This window comes from Emydura macquarii, unplaced genomic scaffold (assembly GCF_026122565.2).
Source record: "Emydura macquarii macquarii isolate MOO-44397 ecotype Brisbane River unplaced genomic scaffold, CSIRO-AGI_Emac_v2 contig_1483, whole genome shotgun sequence".
In the NCBI taxonomy this organism is placed as follows: Eukaryota; Metazoa; Chordata; order Testudines; family Chelidae; genus Emydura; species Emydura macquarii.
The window spans coordinates 26776258-26799380 of record NW_027131620.1 but is presented as its reverse complement, the minus strand read 5'-3'; the positions used below and the strand labels follow the sequence as shown (position 1 = coordinate 26799380).

Genomic DNA, 23123 nt, shown 5'->3' with positions numbered 1-23123 from the left:
TTCAGCAGGCGAGAGAGGACACGGGTTGCGGTACAGCCATGACAAGGGCAGCTCACCGGTAACTCCTACCCACATCCGAGGTATTGCTTTTTAATCACCTATAGTGGAATGAATATGAGCAATCACTCGAAGTAGAAAACAGGGTTACTTACCAGTAACTGAGGGGTAGCCGTGTTAGTCTATATACAGCAAAAACAAGAGTTCTGTAGCGCTAGTGCTACAGAGCTCTTGTTTTTACCAGTAACTGTTGTTGTTCAAGATGTGTTGCTCATATCCATTCCACACCCACCCTCTGTCCCTGCTGTCTGATTTGGCAGAAAGAAGGGACTGAGGGGCCGTGGGGTCGGCAGTGCCTCATGTACAGTGGCATGTGCGCGGAACTCCAGGGGGCACTAGAGCCGACCCTACGGGGTCTGCTAAGGGGAAAAAAGTTCCGGGAACCGTGCATGGTGGTGTGCACACACCTATATTGGAATGGATATGAGCAACACATCTCGAAGAACAACAGTTACTAGTAAGTAACCTTATTTTGCTTTCAGCCCTAAACATTTCTGTAGGTTTGCAGTGTTCTGTTAAACAGATCCAGTGATCCATACGTATATAGCTTGTAAGATGTTTATTGAGCACTTTCGGATCCTTGTAATGGAAACACTAGCTAAATGTATAAATTATTTTTTTCTGAGTTAGTACAGAACCCAAATTTTCAGATTGAAACACTGCCTCTTGCCTTTGGGCTGTCTGTACCTCACTATGGAGTTTGTCTCTAGCTCTGTAAGACTGTCAACAAATATAACTGCACTGTTGCAGAAATAATCAGAAGTACTTAGTGATTGTTTTGCAGATCAGCTGGAAGAAAAAAAGTGACTGTGGAGTTAAGCACAGTGTTAATGTGCTGCAATCCTCACTCGCTTGGGTATGGGGGAAATCGTTATATCAAAGTTCAAAATTATTTCTATCACTTCCACTCAATGAAATCTCTTGGTACTTCCTGGTTCATTGAAGAAATTCCGAGGGACTGTGACATCAAATAGTACAAGCTTCTTTGCAAAGCTACAAACCATGGAATTTGTGGTGTCATTTACACTCACAGGGTTATATCATGTTAGAAATTTAAGTTACGGTTTTGATCTTATTTAGAAAGAAAATGTATTTGTTATTTTCAGTATATTTTAAAATGGATCATAATGAAACTATCAAAGAACATTACTGACAGGTTTATTTTAATAGTTAAAAAAATCTAACTTCTTTGTTTGCTGGGTAGGAAACAGCTAACAGTCGTCTGTCTCCTCATCTGATTGCACTTGACTCCACACTCCCTGGGTTTTTTGATGACCTTGGTTACTTGGATCTGCTGCCATGTCGTCCTTTTGATACAGTTTTCGTTTTCTACATGAAAGCAGGCCAGAAAACAAGCCAGGAGGTATGTGGAAAATGGGAGTACAGTTTGGTCTAGATTTGTCTGTCTCATTTACCTGTTTATTTAACAATGTAGTCTTAATGGCTGGAGCAGAGGACTGGGACTCAGGATTCTCAATGCTGCACTGAGTTGCTGTGTGATCTCCAACAAGTCACTGTGCTTTGTTTTTATCAGTAAAATGAGTATAAGTTATGTATGCCTAAAGAATTAATAATGCTTTATTATCCATTACTATTATCTTGTGTAGAAGCACTGTCTGCAGGGCCTGACATTAAAGGGACACTTTCAAGGTTCACAGGCCTAGTATATGACCAGTACTGTGCTTTTTTCCAGCTGTGTGCCAAGTTCAAGTAGTTTGCTTTTGTAGGGTTTGATTTAAACAAAAAGGTCAATTAATTGAAAAATTATATTTACAAGTAAAAAAGAAATCATTGCTTTGTAAGTTAGATGATGCACTGAGTGTATTTTGTTTGCATTCAGATATCAATAATTTTGAGTATCAGACTAGAGGACTGCAGAGCTGAACAGTGACATCCTTGTGTCTGAACTATAGCTAGGATACCCACTATCATAAAAGAATGTATAACTTCATCATGAGACATTTTTATAGTTCCTTCCCCTCATACCCTGTGTACGCCACACTGTACATAGTGTAAATGTAGCTGTCTGCCACAGGACTAATTAGATTACTCTAGGCACCCTCTCCACATCGTATAAGCTTGGGAATATTTAGCTAACAAAATGCTGCACAACCTTGTTTATCAGAAACTCACCTGAGTGGAACATATGGTTAGTTACCTGAAACCAGGGTCGTGCCACCTGACAAGCTTTCCAATAAATGAGGTTTGGATATAGAAAGCCTGTCCAACTGGCTGCTCCAAGGCCAGCCATCTTAGCAGTATAAAATAGGACTAAAGCATGCAAGCTAAAGCCTTGTACATCTAGCTGGCTCAGCAGGAATTTGTGTACAATTCCCTGCATTTTTATGGGCTTATGCATTTAAAGATTCTTCGCAGAAACCATAGTCCCGCAGAGCCAGACAGCCTTGATGAGCCCAACCAGCAATCTCTAATTGTGGGTTTAATTCTGTAGACTTTGAAATCTGGTCTTAAGGTTGAGAAACCCTGAGCACACTGTTTCAGACTCTGCAGCACTGGTACCCTAATTATCTCTGAGGTCTTCAGGTAATTTACTTGATTTCCTGAATCGCCTAAAGTGCACTAAGTCACGGTGACGAAAGCCAAATTAATAAAAATGCACTAATATTCCCATCTCTACAGGACTGAACTAGGTGAAGAACTTGGGGTATTTCCACTCTTTAAAAGTACTGAGATTTTATTTGTATAGTGTTTGCACAGAGCTTAATCACCTTAACATCAAATGTAACACCTTCTCCTGTGTTATCCAGTGCTAGCCTAGATGAGTGGCTGAGTCTTAGCAGCAGAGGGACAAGATCAGCACAAAGATCAAGTGATATTTCCTCTGAAATGTTAACTGGCTGACACTACCTGGTTGTTTTTACTCTATACCGCAAGCGAAGAGAGCTTGTTAAACTAGCTGGAGGGGTTTCTTGGGTTTTCTTCTGTTCTTGGGGGAATTTACCTCTTCAAACTTTGTTACCTCTCTCAGGTTCTGAGGGAGGACAGTAACAGCAGCATTGTTGGCCACTCTTGTTCCCCCCCCTTCCCACAGTGAATCAACCCTACAGCATAAGGGGCTAGGGTGGCATATAACTTATTCCTCCCTTCACCGGCTTCATTGAAATTGTCCCATGGTCTGTCTTTATGGTGACCATATGCTTTTTCTCAAATAACACCATACAAAATTGTTTCTAGAGCCTTAGATACACGTCTCATTTACAGCTCTGACCCCTTGTCTGGTATCTGATTGCACTCCCACAAGTGTTAGGCCTCATGCCTGTTCCTCTTCTGGGATAGAGCCCTATGATTCTCCTACTCTTAAGTTGTGTCTTAGGCTACAGGACCCTGTGTATTAACTGTGTTTGCCCAGCAAGTCCAACTGGACTCGCAGTCTACAGTTTCTCCACTTTGGAGCTTGTAACCAGTAGTAAATCAATGACCCCAAACTGCTTCTTAAAACAAAGTATTGTTTAATCTCAACAGTAGGAATAAAGTATAACATAAGAGAAAAGGTTTTAAAACAATGGCCTACATGCACCTTTCTGACCTAGAGTCTAATCATCCTCCTTATGGGGGACTCTTATAGGTGTAACTTCCATTAGATCCCTGACCTTAGGAGTCTGGGTTCATGTTCCCTCTCCCTGAGAGTCTCTCTTAATTCAGGTCCAAGTTCTCTTCTCTGTTTTCTGAGCCTGGTTAAGCCAATTTGAGTAACTCAGCAGGTGTGTGTGTGGGGGGGTGTAGTAATGTTAGAGTTAATAGTCCCCGGTTGTTTGCGGAGAGGAAGTTATCTGGGCTATTGTTCTCCTTCCTGCCCACATTTCTTGACCATCCTGCTTTTGAATTAACCCAACGTGCATACAGTAAACATTCCAATAACCAGGTCACATACAGTATTCGTGGATTATTACGGAACAGCTTTGAATCCATCATAATGCACACATAACATCTTATACTACTGTGCAACACAGCACTGTACATGTGCAATGAAGTCCTTGAAAATTACTGATAGGAGAAGTACCTAGAAAAAACATTGTAGCAGCGTGCTACATAGGCAGAATAGTAAATTGAAGTAATAGTGAACAGCATTATGTGCTGAAATATGTTGGGAGTTGTAATTACCTTTCTGTAAATATATTATTTAATTTTAAAAATTTGTGGTTGATTTTAGGCAAGTATACAACCAGTCCAAACTGCTGTATATAATTGAAATATTTAGGAATTGGAGAAACCTACACTTTTATGTCATTTTAAGGAAAAATTAGCTTTCACTTAAGCCTGTGTACAACTTCTATATATCACTTATCCCTTGGATTTATAGATACATATCAGCAATTTAAAGTATATTCAGTATTCTTTGAAAGAAGTTTATATAGTTTGAATCACAGTGTAAAAACAGGTCCCAGGAGAAACACTTTGGGTAAACAATTGCATAAAGGTACACTGAAATAGGATATTTCTGAGAAACAGTATGTTAATATATTATTTTTCAGAGGCATATCCGTATCAAAATAAACTTTTTGTAGATATAGTCCATGTGTGGTGACAGAACCATTGAAATACATAATACTTTATAGAAAATAGAACTTGTCTGAAAAATCTGTGTGTTTAAAACCTGATCTTGAGTTGCATTTGTTTGCCTAGTTGTGGTATGCAATAATATCATTAGCACACTCAACTGTAGTAACTCCACATACACAGGAAAGTAGTGTATCTAACCATCCGTGTGCATGCACAGATGTGTGCCCATCCCTATATCTGGAAATGCGTGCCCAATTCTGAAACTCTGGGGCTAAACAAATCTTGGGCCATCATTAAGGAAACACAGTGATAACAATGTATTACCAGATGCTACACCGTTCAGACAGTTAACTATTTTCTAACCTTACTGGACTTGTGTCCCATCTTTATGGGCAGGGTTGTTAATACCTATGATAGTCTTTTACCTTTTGGTAGGGCCTCATGTATGATGTAGTTATTTAGCCAGGCAAAAGGAAATGGCTGTGTAATAGCTATTTTTAAAAAATAGCCACATAGTTATGCTCCAGAATGTGTGTTATCCTTAAAAACATCTCTAGCCTTATTTAGAGCTCTGAAGTTCAGCCTTTCTAATGTGAATGAGATAGAAACCCATTCGGTTGTGTATGGCTCGGAACAATACTTCTGAGACGTGTGAACTCTCATGTAAATGAGGTTGAACTGTAAGAGTGACGCTGCATGTTAACGCTAACTGTCTCACTGCTGATCATGCTAACAAAACTTTCCGTATAATATGTGCAGCCTTGTTGAAGGTTGTGCTGGATGTTGGATAGGCTGGAATGAGGCTCTAGGGGTGGGTGGATGCCAGGAGGCTCCTACTGATACTGTAAGCTCTTTGCCATGGGGACCATCTTTTTGTTGCGGTTGTACAGTTCCTAGCACATTGGGGCCCTGTATGCTAATGCTGTACGAATAATTCAGACTCTTCTTGCCCCAAATTTAAAGTCCTCTCTTTCACTTCCCAAGAAGGGGAGCGAGGTGATTGCATCCCCGTCCCTCTTCAGGATCAAAACTCACAACAGTCTCCTATGGGCTAAATGCCAAAAGTGTCTCCTATGCCTTCCTGCCTGCAGAAGCGCCACTGTCCCCTACATGCTTTCCAAAACAACCGGCTTTCCATCTTGCCTCAGTGATACCTAAAATGCAGCTCTTCATGTTCTGTGCAAAAGCCTATGGGACTGGGAATGGAGGGGCAAAGTAAAACTGAACTAAGACTCAAAATAACTAGACTTGGCAGAATTATTTTTTTTATATATTGTTTTAATGGATCATATTGGTGTTAGGTTTTTAAGCATTTGTAAAATGTTTTAGATTTAAATTTTTGCAGTTGCACAAAATTATGCATTTTAAGCATTTTTATAGTTCATTTAAATTGTCAGTTGCAGACAGTTATTGGGCGGGGTTAAACAATAATTAAATGGCAGCAGACATTGAGATTTGAAAAAGGTAAAGCTTTATCACCATTAAAACAAATTGTCAACATCACGTATCACAATATACAAAGAAAATATCCGTAAATCACACGCTACGTTCTCTAGCAGCATTTTTCTTTTTTTTGCCTGACTAAATTTAATCACCTGTGGAAATACTTTTTCATCAGTTTGGGTATGGTGAAAGCTTACCAGTTTAAAAATCTAATCCTTCCAAGCCTAAAAACAAACAAGGGACTTCATATTATTATACAGCACAGGATCAGGAGGAAAGAATGAGGGGGGACACGTCTAGTGTGCTGTGTAAGACATGGGATCGTGCCTTTACATCACTGTTCAGGTCTCATCTAGGTCAGCGGTGGTTAATTGACACCTGACGTCTCTCTGCCTTAGTCCCACAATGAGATTTGCTCAGAAAGACCCCAGAACTAAATGAGGCTGTGTTGATGCAAATGTCTGCTCCCAATGCTCTCCTTGCAGGATTGGGGCGCTAGTGGCCTGTGGGAAATGAGTGGGAAATGTCAGTGTTGCCCTAAACAAACCCAAAAACTCACCAGCTTGTCATTAGCTCCCCTCAGTCTCGGCAAACAGAACTGAGAGTCAGGCGGACTCACCTACTCATTCTTAGAAGTAGCTCCTTTAAAAAAGACTGAGGCACCTGGGAAATGTGGGCAAAGCTATACTGCTCTAAGGATAATTAGAGGGCTTGGCTCTCCAGGGCTGCCAGTCTGCCATGTTCTGTCAGCACCAAATTTGCTGTACAGAAAAATTCAATGTAAACTGCCTCTTTCAGCTTCCCGTTCATATTGTGAATTGGAATATGTTGCAGATTCTGAAGAATGTAGAGTCTTCCAGAAACGTTCAGCCGCACTTCCTAGAATTCTTACTGTCTCTTGGCTGGGCCGTAGATGTGGGAAAGCATCCTGGTTGGACTGGGCATGTTTCAACAAGCTGGTCCATTAACAGTTGCAGTGATGAAGAGGGAGATGAACCAGGTAAGATCTGGTACTTGTTTAGTGAATTGTAACTTTGTGGCTCTGTCAGAATGCACCGTCTGTACATTTCTTGCTTCAGGATATATGAATTCCTTTTGGCACTTTAAGTCTTGTTTCTTTCCACAGAAGTCTGTCTACATTTGCTAGTATTTGGTGTACAGATTTATTATACCCAATGCTTTTTCTTTTTAATTATGCTATTTATTTAAAGGTAAGTTTGAAGTGGACAAACCTGAAGCACAGAATAATAATCATAGAATCATAGTCATAGGGTTAGAAAGGACTGCAAGGGTCATCTAGTCTAATTCGCTGCCAAGATGCAGGATTTGTTTAGTCTAAACCATGAAAGACAGGTGGCTTTCCAGCCTCCTTTTGAAAACTTCCCATGAAAAAGCTTCCACAACGTCCCAGGGCACTCTATTCCATTGTCCTACTGTTTTTACAGTTAGGAAGTTTTTCTTGAAATTTGAACCCATTATCTTGTCCTGCCCTCTGTGGCAAGACAGAACAATTTTTCTCCATCTTTTTTTATGGCAGCCTTTCAAGTATCTGAGGACTATTATATCTCCTCTTAATCTACTTTTTTCCAAACTGAACATACCCAGTTCCTTCAGCCTTTGCTCAATAATCTTGTGTACTCTTGTGAGGAGATACTGAGTCCAGTTAACTTTGTATCCATGCCTGTTCCATATTTTAACTAACAATCTGTAGTGTAATGTGGTACAAGCAAATATTCAGATAGAATCAGAGGTTTGACACTTCTCAGTGGAGAGGATTAAAGTACTTTGCAACTTGAAAAACTGGCTGTAAATATATTCAATTGAGATTTGATCAAGATAAACTTAAAGCAGTTCATATACAAAGGAACAGCAAAAATATAATCTAAGGTAATATTGGCTACTCAGAAGTATCATACAGGAGTGTCAACTACATTAAGATGAGAAGATCAGATTCCATGTTCAATTATGGTCTATTGGCCAGGATATAAATTCAGAGTGTCATACTCCCTTCAATCCACAGCAGATTCCCACACTGATCATAGAATTGGAAGGGACCTCAGGAGGTCCTCTACTCCAACCCCCTGCTCAAAGCAGGACTAACCTCAGCTAAATCATCCCAGTCAGGGCTTTATCAAGCCGCAGCTTAAAAACCTCTAAAGATGGAGATTCCACCACCCTCCTAGTGAAAAACATTTTCCTAATATCCAACCTAGACCTCCCCCACTGCAACTTGAGACCGTTGCTCCTTGTTCTGTCGTCTACTACCATTGAGAACAGCCTAGCCCATCCTCCCTGGAACCCCCTTTCAGGTAGTGAAAGGCTGCTATCAAATCCCCCCTCATTCTTCTCTTCTGCAGACTAAACAAGCCTAGTTCCCTCAGTCTCGTTTCATAAGTCTTGTGCTCCAGCCCCCTAATCATTTTTGTTGCCCTCTACTGGACTTTCTCCAACTTCTCCACATCCTTTTTGTAGTGGAGGGCCCAAAACTGGACACAATACTCCAAACGCGGCCTCGCCAATGCCAAATAGAGGGGAAGAATCACTTCCCTCGATCTGCTGGCAATGCTCCTACATATGGAGCCCAATATGCTATTAGCCTTCTTAGCAACCAGGGCGCACTGCTGGCTCATATCCAGCTTTTTATCCACTGTAACCCCCAGGTCCTTTTCTGCAGAACTGCTGCCTAGCTCGTTGGTCCCCAGTCTGTAGCTGTGCATGGGATTCTTCCGTCCTAGGTGCAGGACTCTGCACTTGTCCTTATTGAACCTCATCAGATTTCTTTTGGCCCAATCCTCCAATTTGTCTAGGTCACTCTGTGTCCTATCCCTACTTTCCAGGGTATGTACCACTCCCCCTAGCTTAGTGTCATCTGTAAACTTGCTGGCTAGACATGGAGCCATTGATCACTACCTGTTGAGCCCAATGATCTATCCTGCTTTCTGTTCATTTTATAGTCCATTCTTCCAACCCATACTACTTTAACTTGCTGATAAGAATACTGTGAGAGACCGCATCAAAAGCTTTGCTAAAGTCAGGGTATATCACGTCCACCGCTTTCCCCACATCCACAGAACCAGTCACCTCTTCATAAAGGCAATCAGGTTGGTCAGGCATGACTTTCCCTTGGTGAATCCATGTTGACTGTTCCTGATCACCTTCCTCTCTTCCAAGTGCTTTCAAATGGATTCCTTGAGGACCTGCTCCATGATTTTTCCAGAGATTGAGGTGAGGCTGATGTCAGTAGGTGTTTAAAGAGAGAGCAATGGGAGAATGCAGCCTTTATGTAGTAATTATACGTTTATTATTTAGTTCCTTATTGTAAAATTCAGCATCATTCAGTGAAAAAATTTGTTGCCCGTAGGCCACTACTACTGCTGCCCCCTCTATCCTCCTTTTTTTCTTCCTTTTCCTCTCTTTGAGAGTTCTTTGTTCTTCACGCTGTTTTTCTTCCCAGCAGCAACTCCCACTTCCTTGAGGGCTTCATTCCCGCCCATTTTCCTGTTCTGTCAGGTAAAATGATCAGCAATGAAGTGTTAATGTGGATTCTTGGGCTTTAGTGTTGATGCTCCAATGAGATGAATGGAGAATGTGGCAGTTCACACACCTTGGAGCTATTGTATCAGGCTGTCTGTAGTCTTCAGCAGACATCGGTGTGTTTACAATCTGTTCGTCTTTGGAAGGTTTTCTTTGCAACTATGATGGCTAGAAATATTTTTTAAATGTGAAGACAAGATTCCAGGGAACCTAAATGTCACAAGAGTCACAAATCTATCATCCTGGCTGGATCTGGTTTGTGGTCTAGATGTTTGGCAGCCCTGGTATAAACCTTAGATGAGATGATAAACTGAATGGCTAAACATGCAGTGCTGATGGAAAAAGACTGTAGTAATAGCAATGTGACACAAACAGTGTCAAATAAATGAGTAAACTATTCTGTTCTGCTCTAACTAGGCCTTGGTTGGAATCTTGAATTCCAGTTTGGCCACCACATTTTTGTCAGTAGAGACCACCAGAGGAAAACAATTAATGATGAAAAATATGGGAAATGAGTGGGCAGGTTTAGAGAGCTGAGGGCATTCATTCCAGAGAGGAGACATAGCTGTCTACAGATGTCTGAGGGGAGACTGCATTATGACTAGGGATTAATTTTACTCTTAGTAAGCAAATTCAGAAGGAGATAAGTAGGCACTTAAAGGAAGACTCTCCTACTTGAACAAACTTTTAACAAAATCTTGGCTCAGGTATTTGTTTTCACTGTAATTGAAGATTTGTAAGTTTTAACTACTGCCTTCATTCTTCAAACCCAGCCTCTTTCTGATGGCTGCAAGATCGCACTCCATATTCGACTTATACAGAGAAACTGTCTGAGGTATAGTAAAGAAACTGCTGCAGGGAGGTGAACTAGATGTGCTGAAAATCAAAGCAAATTTAAGCAAGCACTTTGGGTGAAGTTGGGGCACAGCTTTGTAATTATGGGAACTATAAAAGGGGCAGAAGCCATTGAGGCTTAAAATTTACATATGCCAGGCAGAAGCAGTGGCCACTTTCAAGTGTAAAATAAACTCAGGTTCAGGTGATTGTCTGTGAAGAAACAGACTTCATCAGAAAGTGCAAGTGCAGGAAACCTGTAAGGAATTGCTTTACAAACAAAAAGATAGTTGTATCATCTGCAGGAAGATAAGCAGAAATAGCTACCAGGTGAACTTTCAGGGCAGGCAAGCTTACTGTGCTGCCCAAATAGCCCGTGAAAATATTAGAGCGTTTAAAAAGAAAGTCAGGTCAGGCCAGCTGTTTTCCAGATAGATACAATACAGGAGGGGAGAGGAGCCCTGCATGTGGTTCAAGCTTTGTCTCTGTAGTGAGATGAGCACATGTGGCAGCACATAGCCCCTGATGGGTATTGGTCCTGAGGATCCACAATCAGCAAATTAGAGTATGCAGAAAGACAGTTGTTCTCTGGCTCCTTTGTAAGGCTGGGAAGACAGTTTCGGAAGAGGGAGGTTTTTGTTTTTTTTTGTTTTTTTTTTTAAGAGGATGTTGCTGTTTCCTTTAAATATGAGAGCGGCTCAGGACTCAAAAAGCTCCTGAAGGGGGAGAGGCTATAGCCAAGGCAAAGACTTAAGAATGATTTGGAATAACTACATCTTTCTCCATGCAAGAGCATGGACAGACTACCTGAAAAGCTCCCCGCTCCCCTCAGTGTGCTGTGCAAGGCACTGTGTGGTGGTTCAGTACAATAAAACATGACCTACATGAGGCTCTTTGCGGCCCAAAGAAACCAATTTCTGCAGGAATATGTAGTAAGTAAGATTGCCAAAGCTGTGGTTGTTGCACAGTAATTAGGTTTGTGTGCATTTTGGCTTTCATGTTAACTATGTAACTTCCTTCATTTACTTCTTTACCCCAGTTGAGCCCTGGTTCTTGAAAGTCCTTTACTGGTGAAGTGCATAAGAAGTCTTGAAGCACTTTTTTTTTACTTAACTTTTGTTTACTTTATTCTCAGATGAAATAATTTCTTCAGAAGACACTGGAGCAAGCATTTTCAATGGGCAGAAGAAGGTTCTGTACTATGCTGATGCCCTAACAGAAATAGCATTTGTTGTTCCCTCACCAGTGGAGTCCTTACGTAAGATCACTGTCTATATGCTATGCATTTTTAAAAAAAAAAACAGTTTACATATGCCTTCTTGGACCCAGAACTTGGTTAACAGAGAATATAATATTCATTTTACTGTAGCACATTGAGGTCCCAGTTAGAAGCAGAGCCCCAAATATAGACTCTTGACTAAATAAATGTAGTGGGGAGGAAGGATCAAATTGGCAGTGTCAGTTGTAAGTGACTTGCTACAAAATTGGTTCCTCTAACATGTATAAAAAAAAAAATTCCTGATGCAGCTATATCCTCTGTTCCACTCTTCTTTGTATGGTGGAGCCTAAACCTTTAATGAACTCTCAAGATTGCACTGCAGTAGTGCAGTCTCCTGAGCTTGTCTTAGGAGAGGGGATATTTCCTTCCTGCACTGTGGTGGTGATTCATATTGTACCTGTCTGCTGAGCTAGTGAGTTCACAACGGTTCCACAGGCAATAGACTGTTGTGGTTTTGTTTCTTGGATAATGTGCCCCTAAGACATGCGTGGAGAAATGTATGCTTAATTATGTATTCAAAGAATTATAGCATTTGTTAACCCTTTCCAAAAAAAACCATGCAGTGGAGTCACTCTTGGATCAAACTGAGAGTGTGCTATTTGTACTGTCACATGTCCCTCCCATCCCCTGAACACCCCTTGTCTCTTGGCTCCCTTTGGCCCAATCCCCAGCTTCTGTCCTAGGATGAGAGATCTAAAGGGACCCCTATCTGTTGTTCCCCCCTCCACTGGAACATGCCTACATATGCACACACTTCCCCTCCAACCAAACCTTCCACCCATACCCTGCTACAGCTTCACCTAATCCTTGGATCTTGCCTGTTGCTACATCAACCAGCCCTGCCCCCTCTATCCAGCTGCTCACCTGCTGCATCCTGTACCCAGATGAAATCTCAGATGAGACGATCGTCTAAAAACATATTCCCTCATTTCTGAATACTGTACTTGGAGGGTGGGAAATCAGACTGAATAGGAAACACAAAACCCAATGAGACACCATCAAAAGCAGACCCCTGTGCCCAGTGGTCTTAGCTACTCTCTGTTTCTAGAGTTTCCAGACTCACTGGAAGGCCCTGAATTTTAGAGCTTACTCCAATTCCCCTCCCTCACCTTTCCATGCATCCCATCCCATCTCCCGAATCTTAAATAGGTAGATCTCTTGACCTTCAGGTCTCACTGGGAACCTACTCTTTGGATTTATATACAGCATTAAATGTTGCTGGATAGGCACTATTTCTGTTCTCTGTAAATCTAAATAAATAGTGTTTCTCTTTTGTGAAAGAAAATCCTGTATGTGTTGCAAATATAATTTGCACTGTCAGAACAAAAGGTGACAAACACAGTGCTGGCTTTGGTCAAGTTTCACCTACATTTTGCTGACTGAAGTTTTGAATGTAGCGAATGGTCTTTTTCTTACTGTATGGGAGATGGACTCTTGCCACTCATGGCTGGTGAAAAATGCAGGGGAGAGCTTGGATTTGTCATTAACTAGGATTGCTAATTCTCCTTTTTTGTGAAGGCAAAGTGCCTGTCAGTTTTTAGAGCCATGGGTGGTTACCCACTGCTCAAGAATCCATCTCCTGATGTCAAACGCTGTCCACTTCCACCTTGTCTAGAAACGTCCAAGGAAAAGTGGGGGTGACCAGGTTGGCAGTGACTGGTGAACTTTAGTGTCCTGTAGGTTCCTACAGTTTTTCTGTCACTTGTCAGTCTGGCTTGAGACCTGAGCATAACTTCAAGACTGCATAGATATCTGTCATTGTTGATCACCTCCTAATGAAGGACAAAAGTCATGTGTCATGGTAGTTTTATTAGATTATTCAACAGCCTTTTTCTGTTGGCTGAAGTGTTGATTGATCTGTGGGACTGGTTGGGGCATGATGACATACTAGCTAGATTGCTCTGTAAAAGGCAAGTGCTTCTTTGAAACAAGCTTTTAATATTTTCTCTTATCTTTCTTCTTCACACCCTTTTGTTGCATTTCCAGTGTTTTTTCCACCCAGTCCCATTTTTAGCAATACGTGTAGCCTTGCTGTGTGTGCTAAATAACCCTGGGCATATTTAACTTCAGAATCTTAAACTTAGCCTTTTTTGCCAGAAGGAAAAAATTCTTTCCTCTTCCTTTGGCTTTCAGCTGATTCATTGGAAAGCAATGTCTCAGACCAGGAAAGTGACTCTAACATGGACCTTCTGCCTGGGATACTAAAGCAGCCATCTCTGACACTTGAACTCTTCCCCAATCATACAGACAATCTCAATTCCTCGCAGCGGGTAAGGTAACATCATTTGCAGTGAAGGGCTGTATTGTGGGCAAATTGTTATGTTTCTACAGCAAATATAGTGAAAATACAGTAGATGTTTTATAGCAATGATATTTGTAATCCAGCTTTTTAGTATTTGAAACCCATCATCCTTAGGCATTAGTGATTATTAACAGCAATCTGGAGTCGCTTCTGATCTTGTTGACACCCTCAATAGTAGTAGGAGATTGCCAGGGTCATAGTATTTATAAATATATTTTAACCCATCCAGTTAAATTAAATATTCTAAACCACAGTCTACATTCCAAACTCCTGAAATATGTCCAAAGAATGCATGCCATACTTATGCAACTGGTTGGAATCTAGCCTGTATTCTGGAAATTTAGGATGGACCGATATGTAATGAAATTGCAAAACTTTCCCATCCAGTGTGTTTAAAATCCCAGGTTAGTTATAGTGCATGTGTAGAGTTCAGGATGCTGAGTTCTTCTGCAACAGCTGAAATTATAACCATGACAATGTTCTGTTTGTGGTGGGTACAGAACCATCCTGTCATAACTTGTAAATGAAGGTTTTTTTGGGACCTTCAAGAGATTTTGTTTAAAATGTTTATTCTGCTTTAAGGTATATATTGCATTAGTGGATAAAACCCATGATATAACTAATTGCAATTGCCTGCATGTATTTTTTTGAAGGGGATGTCTGCAGAGAACATTTATGTTGTGTAAGGCAGTATCATATGAAACTTCCATCTTTAAGTTGGTCTGACTTCAGTGCGCCCTTAGGGTTCTAGTGCCCTGAGTGAGTGGGAAGCATGGGTACGTCAATCTGACATGTTTATCCTCTTAAACAAATGCCTGCTAAACATGCTACTTTGTGAGTACTTCATACTGTGAGAGCTGCTTGTCACTTCAGTAACTAAAGCCTAGGAGCAGATACAATTCTTCCCTGCCTTCTGGAGGCTGGTCATCCCAGGGGGTCGGTCAGGTCAATATGAGGGGGAGGAATGTGTCCTTCCTAATGAGTAGAACTGTACACTGATTCTGATCCTAGAGTCAGAAAATGCCCACATTTGCCCTCATTTCACACACAACTGGAAAGGGGAGGAGTGGGGACAGGTGTTGTTGGGGTGTGGTTTTTTTTTTTTTTTTTTTTTTTTTTACACCTCAGTTGGATAAGTTGTTGGGTCAGTGTACCAATTCTGTCCAGATCCATTCTGCCTAGCTTATGAGAATTGACATGGTAACAGGCTAGAAGTTGAGGCAACTGATTGTTATATATACATACACACATGCTCTTTGGCTTCAGTGTGTACAAACTGTCAGGCCCAAGGAACCTTTCTAAAGGTATTCGAAGGGAAGGAGTAGAGTTAAAATGGACTTTATAAAGCCCAGATCCAGTAATCTGATCCAGGTAGATAGAACCCAACTGAAGTCAGTAGAGCTCCCTGTGGCCGCAAGGATCTGACTGTCTGTCCACCTGCACAGATCAGATTGCAGCACCGGGCCCTGAACTAGCTGCAACCATAACTATGGAGAGAGGTCTTGTTGCTGCTGGATCTATTTCTATAGAGAATCACTAGCCCCTGCCTGCCACGTTGGGAGATCAACATCTGTTTAATGCTACTGTCTAAAAATAATAGGGCAAAAGCAATGTTTGTATTGTCAGGTGACTCATGTATTGTCAGGTTATCCAAATTAGTGAGACAAAAGAATTTTTCATGTTCTACACTTGCAGCCTTATTGCAATAGAACATCCTTTCAAATGAATGGAGCATGGAGATGTGGTAGGCTTATCCAACTTTACTAGACCGGGATAGTTCTGGGGGTAAGATCAGCAATGGTAAGATGAATGTTGACAACCAGGCGATTGTATCTACTAGGTTGTGTGTTTTTATGGCTAATACAAATATCTCAAACCATTGGGGAAAAGTTGCAAAGGAGAGGCTGAAACAGTATGTTTCAGTGGCCGGTAACAAACAAATATAGGTCATATGACAACCAGCATGTGGCAGCATGGTAGGAGAGGGAAATGTGAAAGACTAGCTTGCTGCCAAGATCCCCTTGTGAACTTGTCCAAGATGCTCATTGCATGAATACATGGGATATGCACATTTTACTGCCTTCTCTCCTTTTTGATCTCAGTGTACTATTGCAGCTATGCTGTCAGCTACTCCAAGTATGATGAAAACTCTTCCTCCAACTCAACATGTCTGTAGATTCCAGGCCGTTGCTATCTCCATTTACATTTCAATGACTGCCTTCAGCAACCGTAAAGGCTGGGTACTCTGTACATAAAAACATAGGTTCTCTAAGACTGTCTACACTTGCTGCCAAATTTGTTGGCTGTCGACGGGAGATACGCAAGCTAAGTAGAGTAGCTTGTGTATCTCCCGTTGACGCAGTGTTATTCCACCTGGCGGAGGTGGATTAATAGCGTCAATTTCCGGGTCGATTGAGTGGGTCTCCACTTCCGCTCAGTCGATCCAGATAAATCGATCTGACAGCGGCAAATTCGCCGTTGTCATCCTAGACATAGCCTAAGAAACACAGTTGCCAGATAACCCATTAGAGAGCACCACACCCCCAAATTGATGGAATTTTCCAATCAGCTGCCTTGCATTTTCCTTGGCAATTATTTAGTTCAGAACAAATCTTTTTACCATCAAAAGCAGTTGGGCCCCTAACTTCCCTTGAAAGTCAGTGAGCGTTAAGACCCTAATTGCTTTCTAGGTGTTGGAAAATCTCCCCCTCAACTGTTAGTGGGCTGTGTATGTGTCTGTTAATATAAACCCAGTTGTGTCTGATGGGCGAGAGAGGTCAAACTTTTTAATGGTGGAAATATTTTTTATATCACTACTTTGCCTTCCTAGCCCCTTTTATCATAGTATCTTAAAGCACCTTAAAAACACTGTCTCATTTTATTTCTCTGATAAATGCTTTTTACCTGTCCTTATTGTACAGTGGAGTCAATAAGGCACAAGAGGGTAAGTTGAGCTAAGTGGCACAGCCAATAAGAGAACTGAAATTTCTGATGCCCATTCCCCTGCTCTTCCTTTCTTCCTCCACACTTCTGTTATCATACTGTAGTAACTAAAATAAGTTTTACTGCTTTTTGCTTCCATTAGCACTCTTGATCCCATGTAACTATGGGAAAGGGACATGGATTCTGCTGTACACATCATCCACAGCATTATGAGCTATGTTCCTGTTCCAATGTCAAATTCTGACTTCAGTTCCTTACAGCTGTCTCTGTTTTCAGTGGGGCTGAATGCATGTAACTGAGGGCAGGATTCTCTGGTGATTTGTGAGCCAGACAGAACCCTGATCAGCTTTCAATCCCAGATTGAGTTTGCAGTACAGGTAGTTTAGGAAAAATCTTATTTGTAAACTGAGGTAATTTTGCTCTGGAGTCATTGAAACAAGAAAGATATCATGCCCCAGTGCCAGGTTTAGAGCACCATCATAGCTTGTGGGCTGGGAAGAATTACATGCAAGCTTCCATGTAGTCCTGGGATCCACAAAAGGAGAGGCAATTCTTGGTTCAGTCCGAAGTGGAGCACAGGATCTGGTCCAAGAGGTGAATATAGCTGAACCACTTGGTAATAGTGACTATAACATAATAAAGTTTAACATCCCGCAGGAGGGACACCAAAGCAGCCCACCACGGTAGCATTTAATTTCAGAAGGGGAACTACACAAAAATGAGGAAGCTACTTAAACAGAAATTAAAAGGTACAGTGCCAAAAGTGAAATCACTGCAAGCTGCATGGAAATGTTCTAGTTACCATAATAGAGGCTCAATTTAAATGTATGCCCAAAATTAAGAAACGTAATAAGAGGACCAGAAAAGTGCCAACATGGCTAAACAACAAAGTAAAAGAAGCAGAGGCAAAAAGACATCCTTTAAAAAGTGGAAGATAAATCCTATCAAGGAAAATAGAAAGGATCATAGACTCTGGAGTGTAAAAATATAATTAGGAAGGCCAAAAAAGAATTTGTAAAACAGCTAGCCAAAGACTCAAAGTAACAGCAAAAAAAAAAAAGTACATCAGAAGCAAGAAGGCTGCTAAACAAACAGTGGGGCCACTGGATGATCAAGATGTTAAAAGAGCACTCCAGGAAGATAAAGCTAGTGTGGAGAAACTAAATGAATTATTTGCACCTGATTTCACAGCTGAGGATGTGAGGTAGATTTCCAAACCTGAGCCAATCCTTTTAGGTGACAAATCTAAGCAACTGTCCCAGATTGAGGTGTCATCAGAGGAGATTTTGGAACAAATTGATAAATTAAACAGTAATATGTCACCAGGGCCAGATGCTATTCACCCAAGAGTTCTGAAGGAACTCAAATGTGAAATTGCAGAACTACTACCTGTGGTCTGTAACCTATCATTTAAATTCACTTCTGTACCAGATGACTAGAGGATAGCTAATGTGACACAATTTTTTTAAAAGGCTTCAGAGATGATCCCAGCAATTACAGGCTGGTAAACCTAACTTCAGTACCAGGCAAATTGGTTGAAACTATAATGAAGAACAGCATTATCAAACACATAGACAAACACAATTTGTTGGGGAAGAGTCAACATCCTTTTTGTAAAGGGAAATCATGCCTCACCAGTCTACTAGAATTCTTTGAGAGGGAATAAACAAGCATGTGGACAAAGGCAATCCAGTGGATACAGTGTACTTAGATTTTCAGAAAGTCTTTGACAAAGTCTCTCATGAAAGACTCTTAAGCAAAGTAAGCTGTCATGGAATAAGAGGGAAGGTTATCTCCTGGATTAGTAGCTGGCTAAAAGATAGGAAACAAAGGGTAGGAATAAATGGTCAGTTTTCACAGTGGAGAGAGGTAAACAGTGGTGTCCCCCAAGAGTCTGTTCTGGGACCAGTACTGTTCAACTTATTCATAAATGCTCTGGGAAAAGGGGTAAACAGTGAGATGGCAAAATTTGCAGATGATACACAACTGCTCAAGATAGTTAAGTCCAGAGCAGACTGTGAAGAGTTACACAGGGATCTTACAAAACTGGTTGACTGGGCAACAAAATGGCAGATGAAATTCAATGTTGATAAATGCAAAATAATGCATATTGGAAAACATCATCCCCCCTATACATATAAAATGATGGGGTCTAAATTAGCTGTTACCACTCAAGAAAGAGATCTAGGAGTCGTGTATAGTTATCTGAAAACATCCACTCGATGTGCAGTGGCAGTCAAAAAGCTAACAACGTTGGGAATCATTAGGAAAGCGATAGATAATAAAAGAGAAAATATGATATTGCCTCTTTATAAATCCATGGTACACCCACATCTTGAATACTATGTGCAGATCTGGTCGCCCCATTTCAAAAAAGATTAATTGAAATCGGAAAAGGTACAGAAAAGGGCAACAGAAATTGAGGGGTGTGGAAAAGCTTCCATCTGAGGAGAGATTAATAAGACTTGGACTTTTCAGCTTGGAAAAGAGACGATTAAGGGGGGATATGATGTGGTCTATAAAATCATGACTGGTGTGGAGAAAGTAAATAAGGAAGCGTTATTTACTGATGATAAAAAAACGAGGGGTTACCAAATGAAATTAATAGGCAGCAGGTTTGAAACGAACACACACAACACACAGTCAACTTGTGGAACTCCTTGCCAGAGGATGTTGTGAAGGCCAAAACTACAATGGTGCTAAAAAAAGAACTAGATAGGTTCATGGTGGATAGGGTCTACCAGTGGCTATTAGCCAGATAGCAGGGATTGCTGTTTGCCAGAAGCTGGGAATAGGCGATGGGATGGATCACTTGATAATTGTCCTGTTCTGTTCATTTGCTCTGAAACACCTGGCATGGGCCACTGTTGGAAGAAAGGATACTGGGCAAGATAGACCATTGGTCTTGACCAGTATGGCCATTCTTATGTTTTTATGTTCCTATAGTAGCACAAGAGTATGTCACAGTGTTTATATGCATGAACCAGGATTTTGGTTGACAAGCTCAGGCAATAGCAACAAGTAAATGGAGAGATGTTGTTCAACAGATTTCAGTTTTAATCTCCCAAGCAGTGAAAGGTAAGTGTGTATAAACCAAGTGTGTGTGTGTGGGAGGGAGAAACAAACTCCAAATCACTGCTTATAATTGGCTGACAACTATAGTGCAGGCTAAACAGCTCCATCTTGTGACTGTTACATATGCTTCCTAGCAGTGCACCTCTTGTCTCTCTGATGTCCAATAATGTCCTTTAAGAATGACTTTAGCATTGTTGCCTGTTTAAATGTGTAATTTAACTTTCATTATTTTGCAAATGCCGCTCTATTCTTCTTCAAAACAGCTCAGTCCTACTTCCAGATTAAAGAAGTTGCCTCAGGGCCGGACCATTCCACCAATGGGACCTGAAACCAAGGTGTCTGTGGTCTGGGTTGAACGTTATGATGATATAGGTGTGTGGAACTTCTGCTTTTTATAATGAATTAATGTAATAGAAGGGACAGCAACTGAGTTACATGTGAAATACTTTATTATTTAGAATGTTGTTTTTACATAAATCCTAGATTCTAATTTACCACTGTAGTTTGCATTTAAATGATCTAAAATTACTACTTTGATTTTGGTGCATATTTTTTAAAATGAGTGCTTAACCTGTTCTGTAAATCTTTTTTTTTTTTTCCTTCCAGAAAACTTTCCTCTCTCTGATATGGTTTCTGAGACCAGCACTGGTGTAGAAACTACAACAAATAGTAGCACTTCCCTAAGGTATGACTTCAGATATCTTTTCATTGCAGTTTCTCTACTTTTTGCTAGCAACTGCTTATGCAGGGCTTCAGAACAGTTCTTGGTTGGCTACATTAGCTTTCTGCAGTTTTCTTAAGACAGCTGCGTGGGAACGACGTCACAGATGCAGTCTTGTTCAAAATGATTCACATGATTTTTCAGTCTTCCCTTTTCTCTTTGTCTGGCCAGCAATGAAAGGACTCTTCTGTTGCAAGGTTAGAGCATGAGACTGAGAATCAGAGAATTTTGGATTCTCTCTCTGGCTGTGTGACCAGCCACTGAACCCTCTCGGTCTCTGTTTTACTCACTTATAAAATGGGTTGATATTTATTAAATGGATAACTGTAGCACTTTGGGATCTTCTGACAGAAGGAAATATATAAATTTTTTATAGTTGGTCACCTATTCTTATAGTTGGTCACGGGACACTAGAAACTCTTACTGGTCAGGCCCACAGGCATCTTTTTGCTAGTATTCTAAAAGGTTGTAGTACTTCCTACAAACCACATGGTGGACCGTCTTGGCAAGGAAAGACTTGTTTTTTTTACAAACAGTTTTTGAGTGGCTGTTCTTGCTAAGCACATTTGTGTCCTTCCCCCTTCCCCTAAATGTTCTCTTAAAATACTGTCTGAGTTACTGATCCAACAAGTGTTTTATTCCCCTCAGATCTACCACTCCTGAAAAAGAAGTTCCTGTGATTTTCATCCATCCCTTAAAAACTGGGTTATTCAGGATAAAAGTGCAAGGAGCTACTGGGAAATTCAACATGGTCATCCCCCTGGTGGATGGAATGATAGTTAGTAGGAGAGCTCTTGGTAAGTTTTATTTGGGGAAGGATAGCATATGGGAACCTAGTAGTGCCTTGCTGCCCGACTGTTAATGATTAGTCTGTATTCAAATATGAATTGGATCCTTCCTAATTGGTATGAGATATTTTTGACTCAGGAATAGCGGTTGGATTTTCCACATGGCTCACAGTGGGTGGAGGCAGTTTGCCAGCATTTGTTCTGCCTCTGCCCCTTGAGAGAGCAGTACATGTTAAATTGACAAACCTTTGTCTTTCCATTGTCCATGCCTCCTGGTTTGGGAACTTATGTCAGTTTCACTTTGTTTGCACTAACCATGAAGTGATGGAGGCAGGGGATGCAAACACAGAATGGGGAGATAGGCAAAAAAGGGGGTGGAGGAAAGACAAGTAGATACATTTGGGGGGAAAAGCACAGATAAGGAGTAAGTGGCTCTAATGTTGGTGCCTCACTTAGATCTAAGAGTATGTCTACACAGCCTGCAGCAGCGAGCCTCCCAGCCTGGATCAAGAGACTTGGGTAGCAAGGCTCATGTCAGTGCTCTAAAAATAACTGTGTAAACATTGCACTGAAGTTGTGGCTCGGGCTCTGAAGCCAAACTTCCTCTGTGGGCCTCCGAGCCTAAGCTCCAGCCCAAGCTGCAATTTGAGCCTTTCTACCCAAGTCTCTTGATTCTGGGCTGGGAGGGTCGCTGTCATGGGCTCTGCAGACATCCCCTGAGACACAAATTGTCAGCTACCAAAGGATACACCTTGAATACTCCTTTGCTGAGTATTTTGTAGCACTATGTTCATTCCTTCTGGTTCAGTTCCAAGATACAGGGGAAAGCTACTGAACTTCAGATATGAAACACCCCCTCACCCCCCAGTATCCCAATAATTGTTGGCTTGTATTTCAAGACACATTTAACTCTATTCTTTCCTATACTCCTAAATGTATACATGACTATGTCTTTGTAGATATCTGAACTAATGCAACTTCAGTGAAAAGGAGGAAGGGGAATTTCATCCCACTGATTGTTTTTTCAAAAGACAAAGGTGGTTTGCATGAGAACATGCATTAAAGCAGTTCTACTCTGAAAATAATATTTTGGGCCTCTAGTTTTGTTGTTTTTCAGTTACTTCTGGTCTGATGTGCTTTGTTCACTGGTAACAAAGGTTCTGTAAGCTAGATTAGGCCATTGATGACAGCTGCACTATCCTGTTCTCTGAGTTTTCACAGCTGTAACTGATTGATTGTAATGTAATGGACAATTCTGTTGATGTATAAACCAGTTTAAAATCAGGATCACTCTTCAGCATTGTGCTGGTTTTGCCGTTGTAACAGGAGTATAACAATTTAAAGACAAAGTAGGTTTTTACTCTTAGCAGATTTAATTCTAGACACAGCAAAGGAGCAGATCTGCTGAGTAATAAGAAACTGTGTTTGCAGTGATTTCTTATGGCTGTAGCCACATACAGACTTGCCCTGAAGTAACAAGTGTCAATTAAAACATGTTGTTCAGTATCTGGCTGTTTCAGAATAAAAGTATCTGAAGTCTTACCAACTTCAGTAAAATTGACGGAATCCCACACACAGACTTGCACTGAAATTAAATTAGTTTTAGGAAACTGATGTAACTGAATA

The 23123-nt window shown here is 41.0% G+C and overlaps 1 protein-coding gene across 8 annotated transcripts in view; it reads left to right on the top strand.

Moving 5' to 3' along the window:
* Positions 1-23123, top strand: part of RALGAPB (Ral GTPase activating protein non-catalytic subunit beta) — a 130698-nt gene that overhangs the window by 101505 nt on the left and 6070 nt on the right. For 6 of the 8 annotated variants that reach the window (XM_067554526.1, XM_067554524.1, XM_067554525.1 and 3 more), the window contains 7 exons: positions 1262-1420; positions 6856-7021; positions 11525-11647; positions 13802-13938; positions 20252-20360; positions 20595-20673; positions 21358-21506. In XM_067554526.1, the coding sequence (XP_067410627.1) occupies positions 1262-1420; positions 6856-7021; positions 11525-11647; positions 13802-13938; positions 20252-20360; positions 20595-20673; positions 21358-21506 (922 nt within the window). Of the gene's footprint in view, positions 1-1261; positions 1421-6855; positions 7022-11524; positions 11648-13801; positions 13944-20251; positions 20361-20594; positions 20674-21357; positions 21507-22456; positions 23073-23123 lie in introns of those variants that run through there. The other 2 variants (XM_067554527.1, XR_010921038.1) reach the window with 2 other exon arrangements.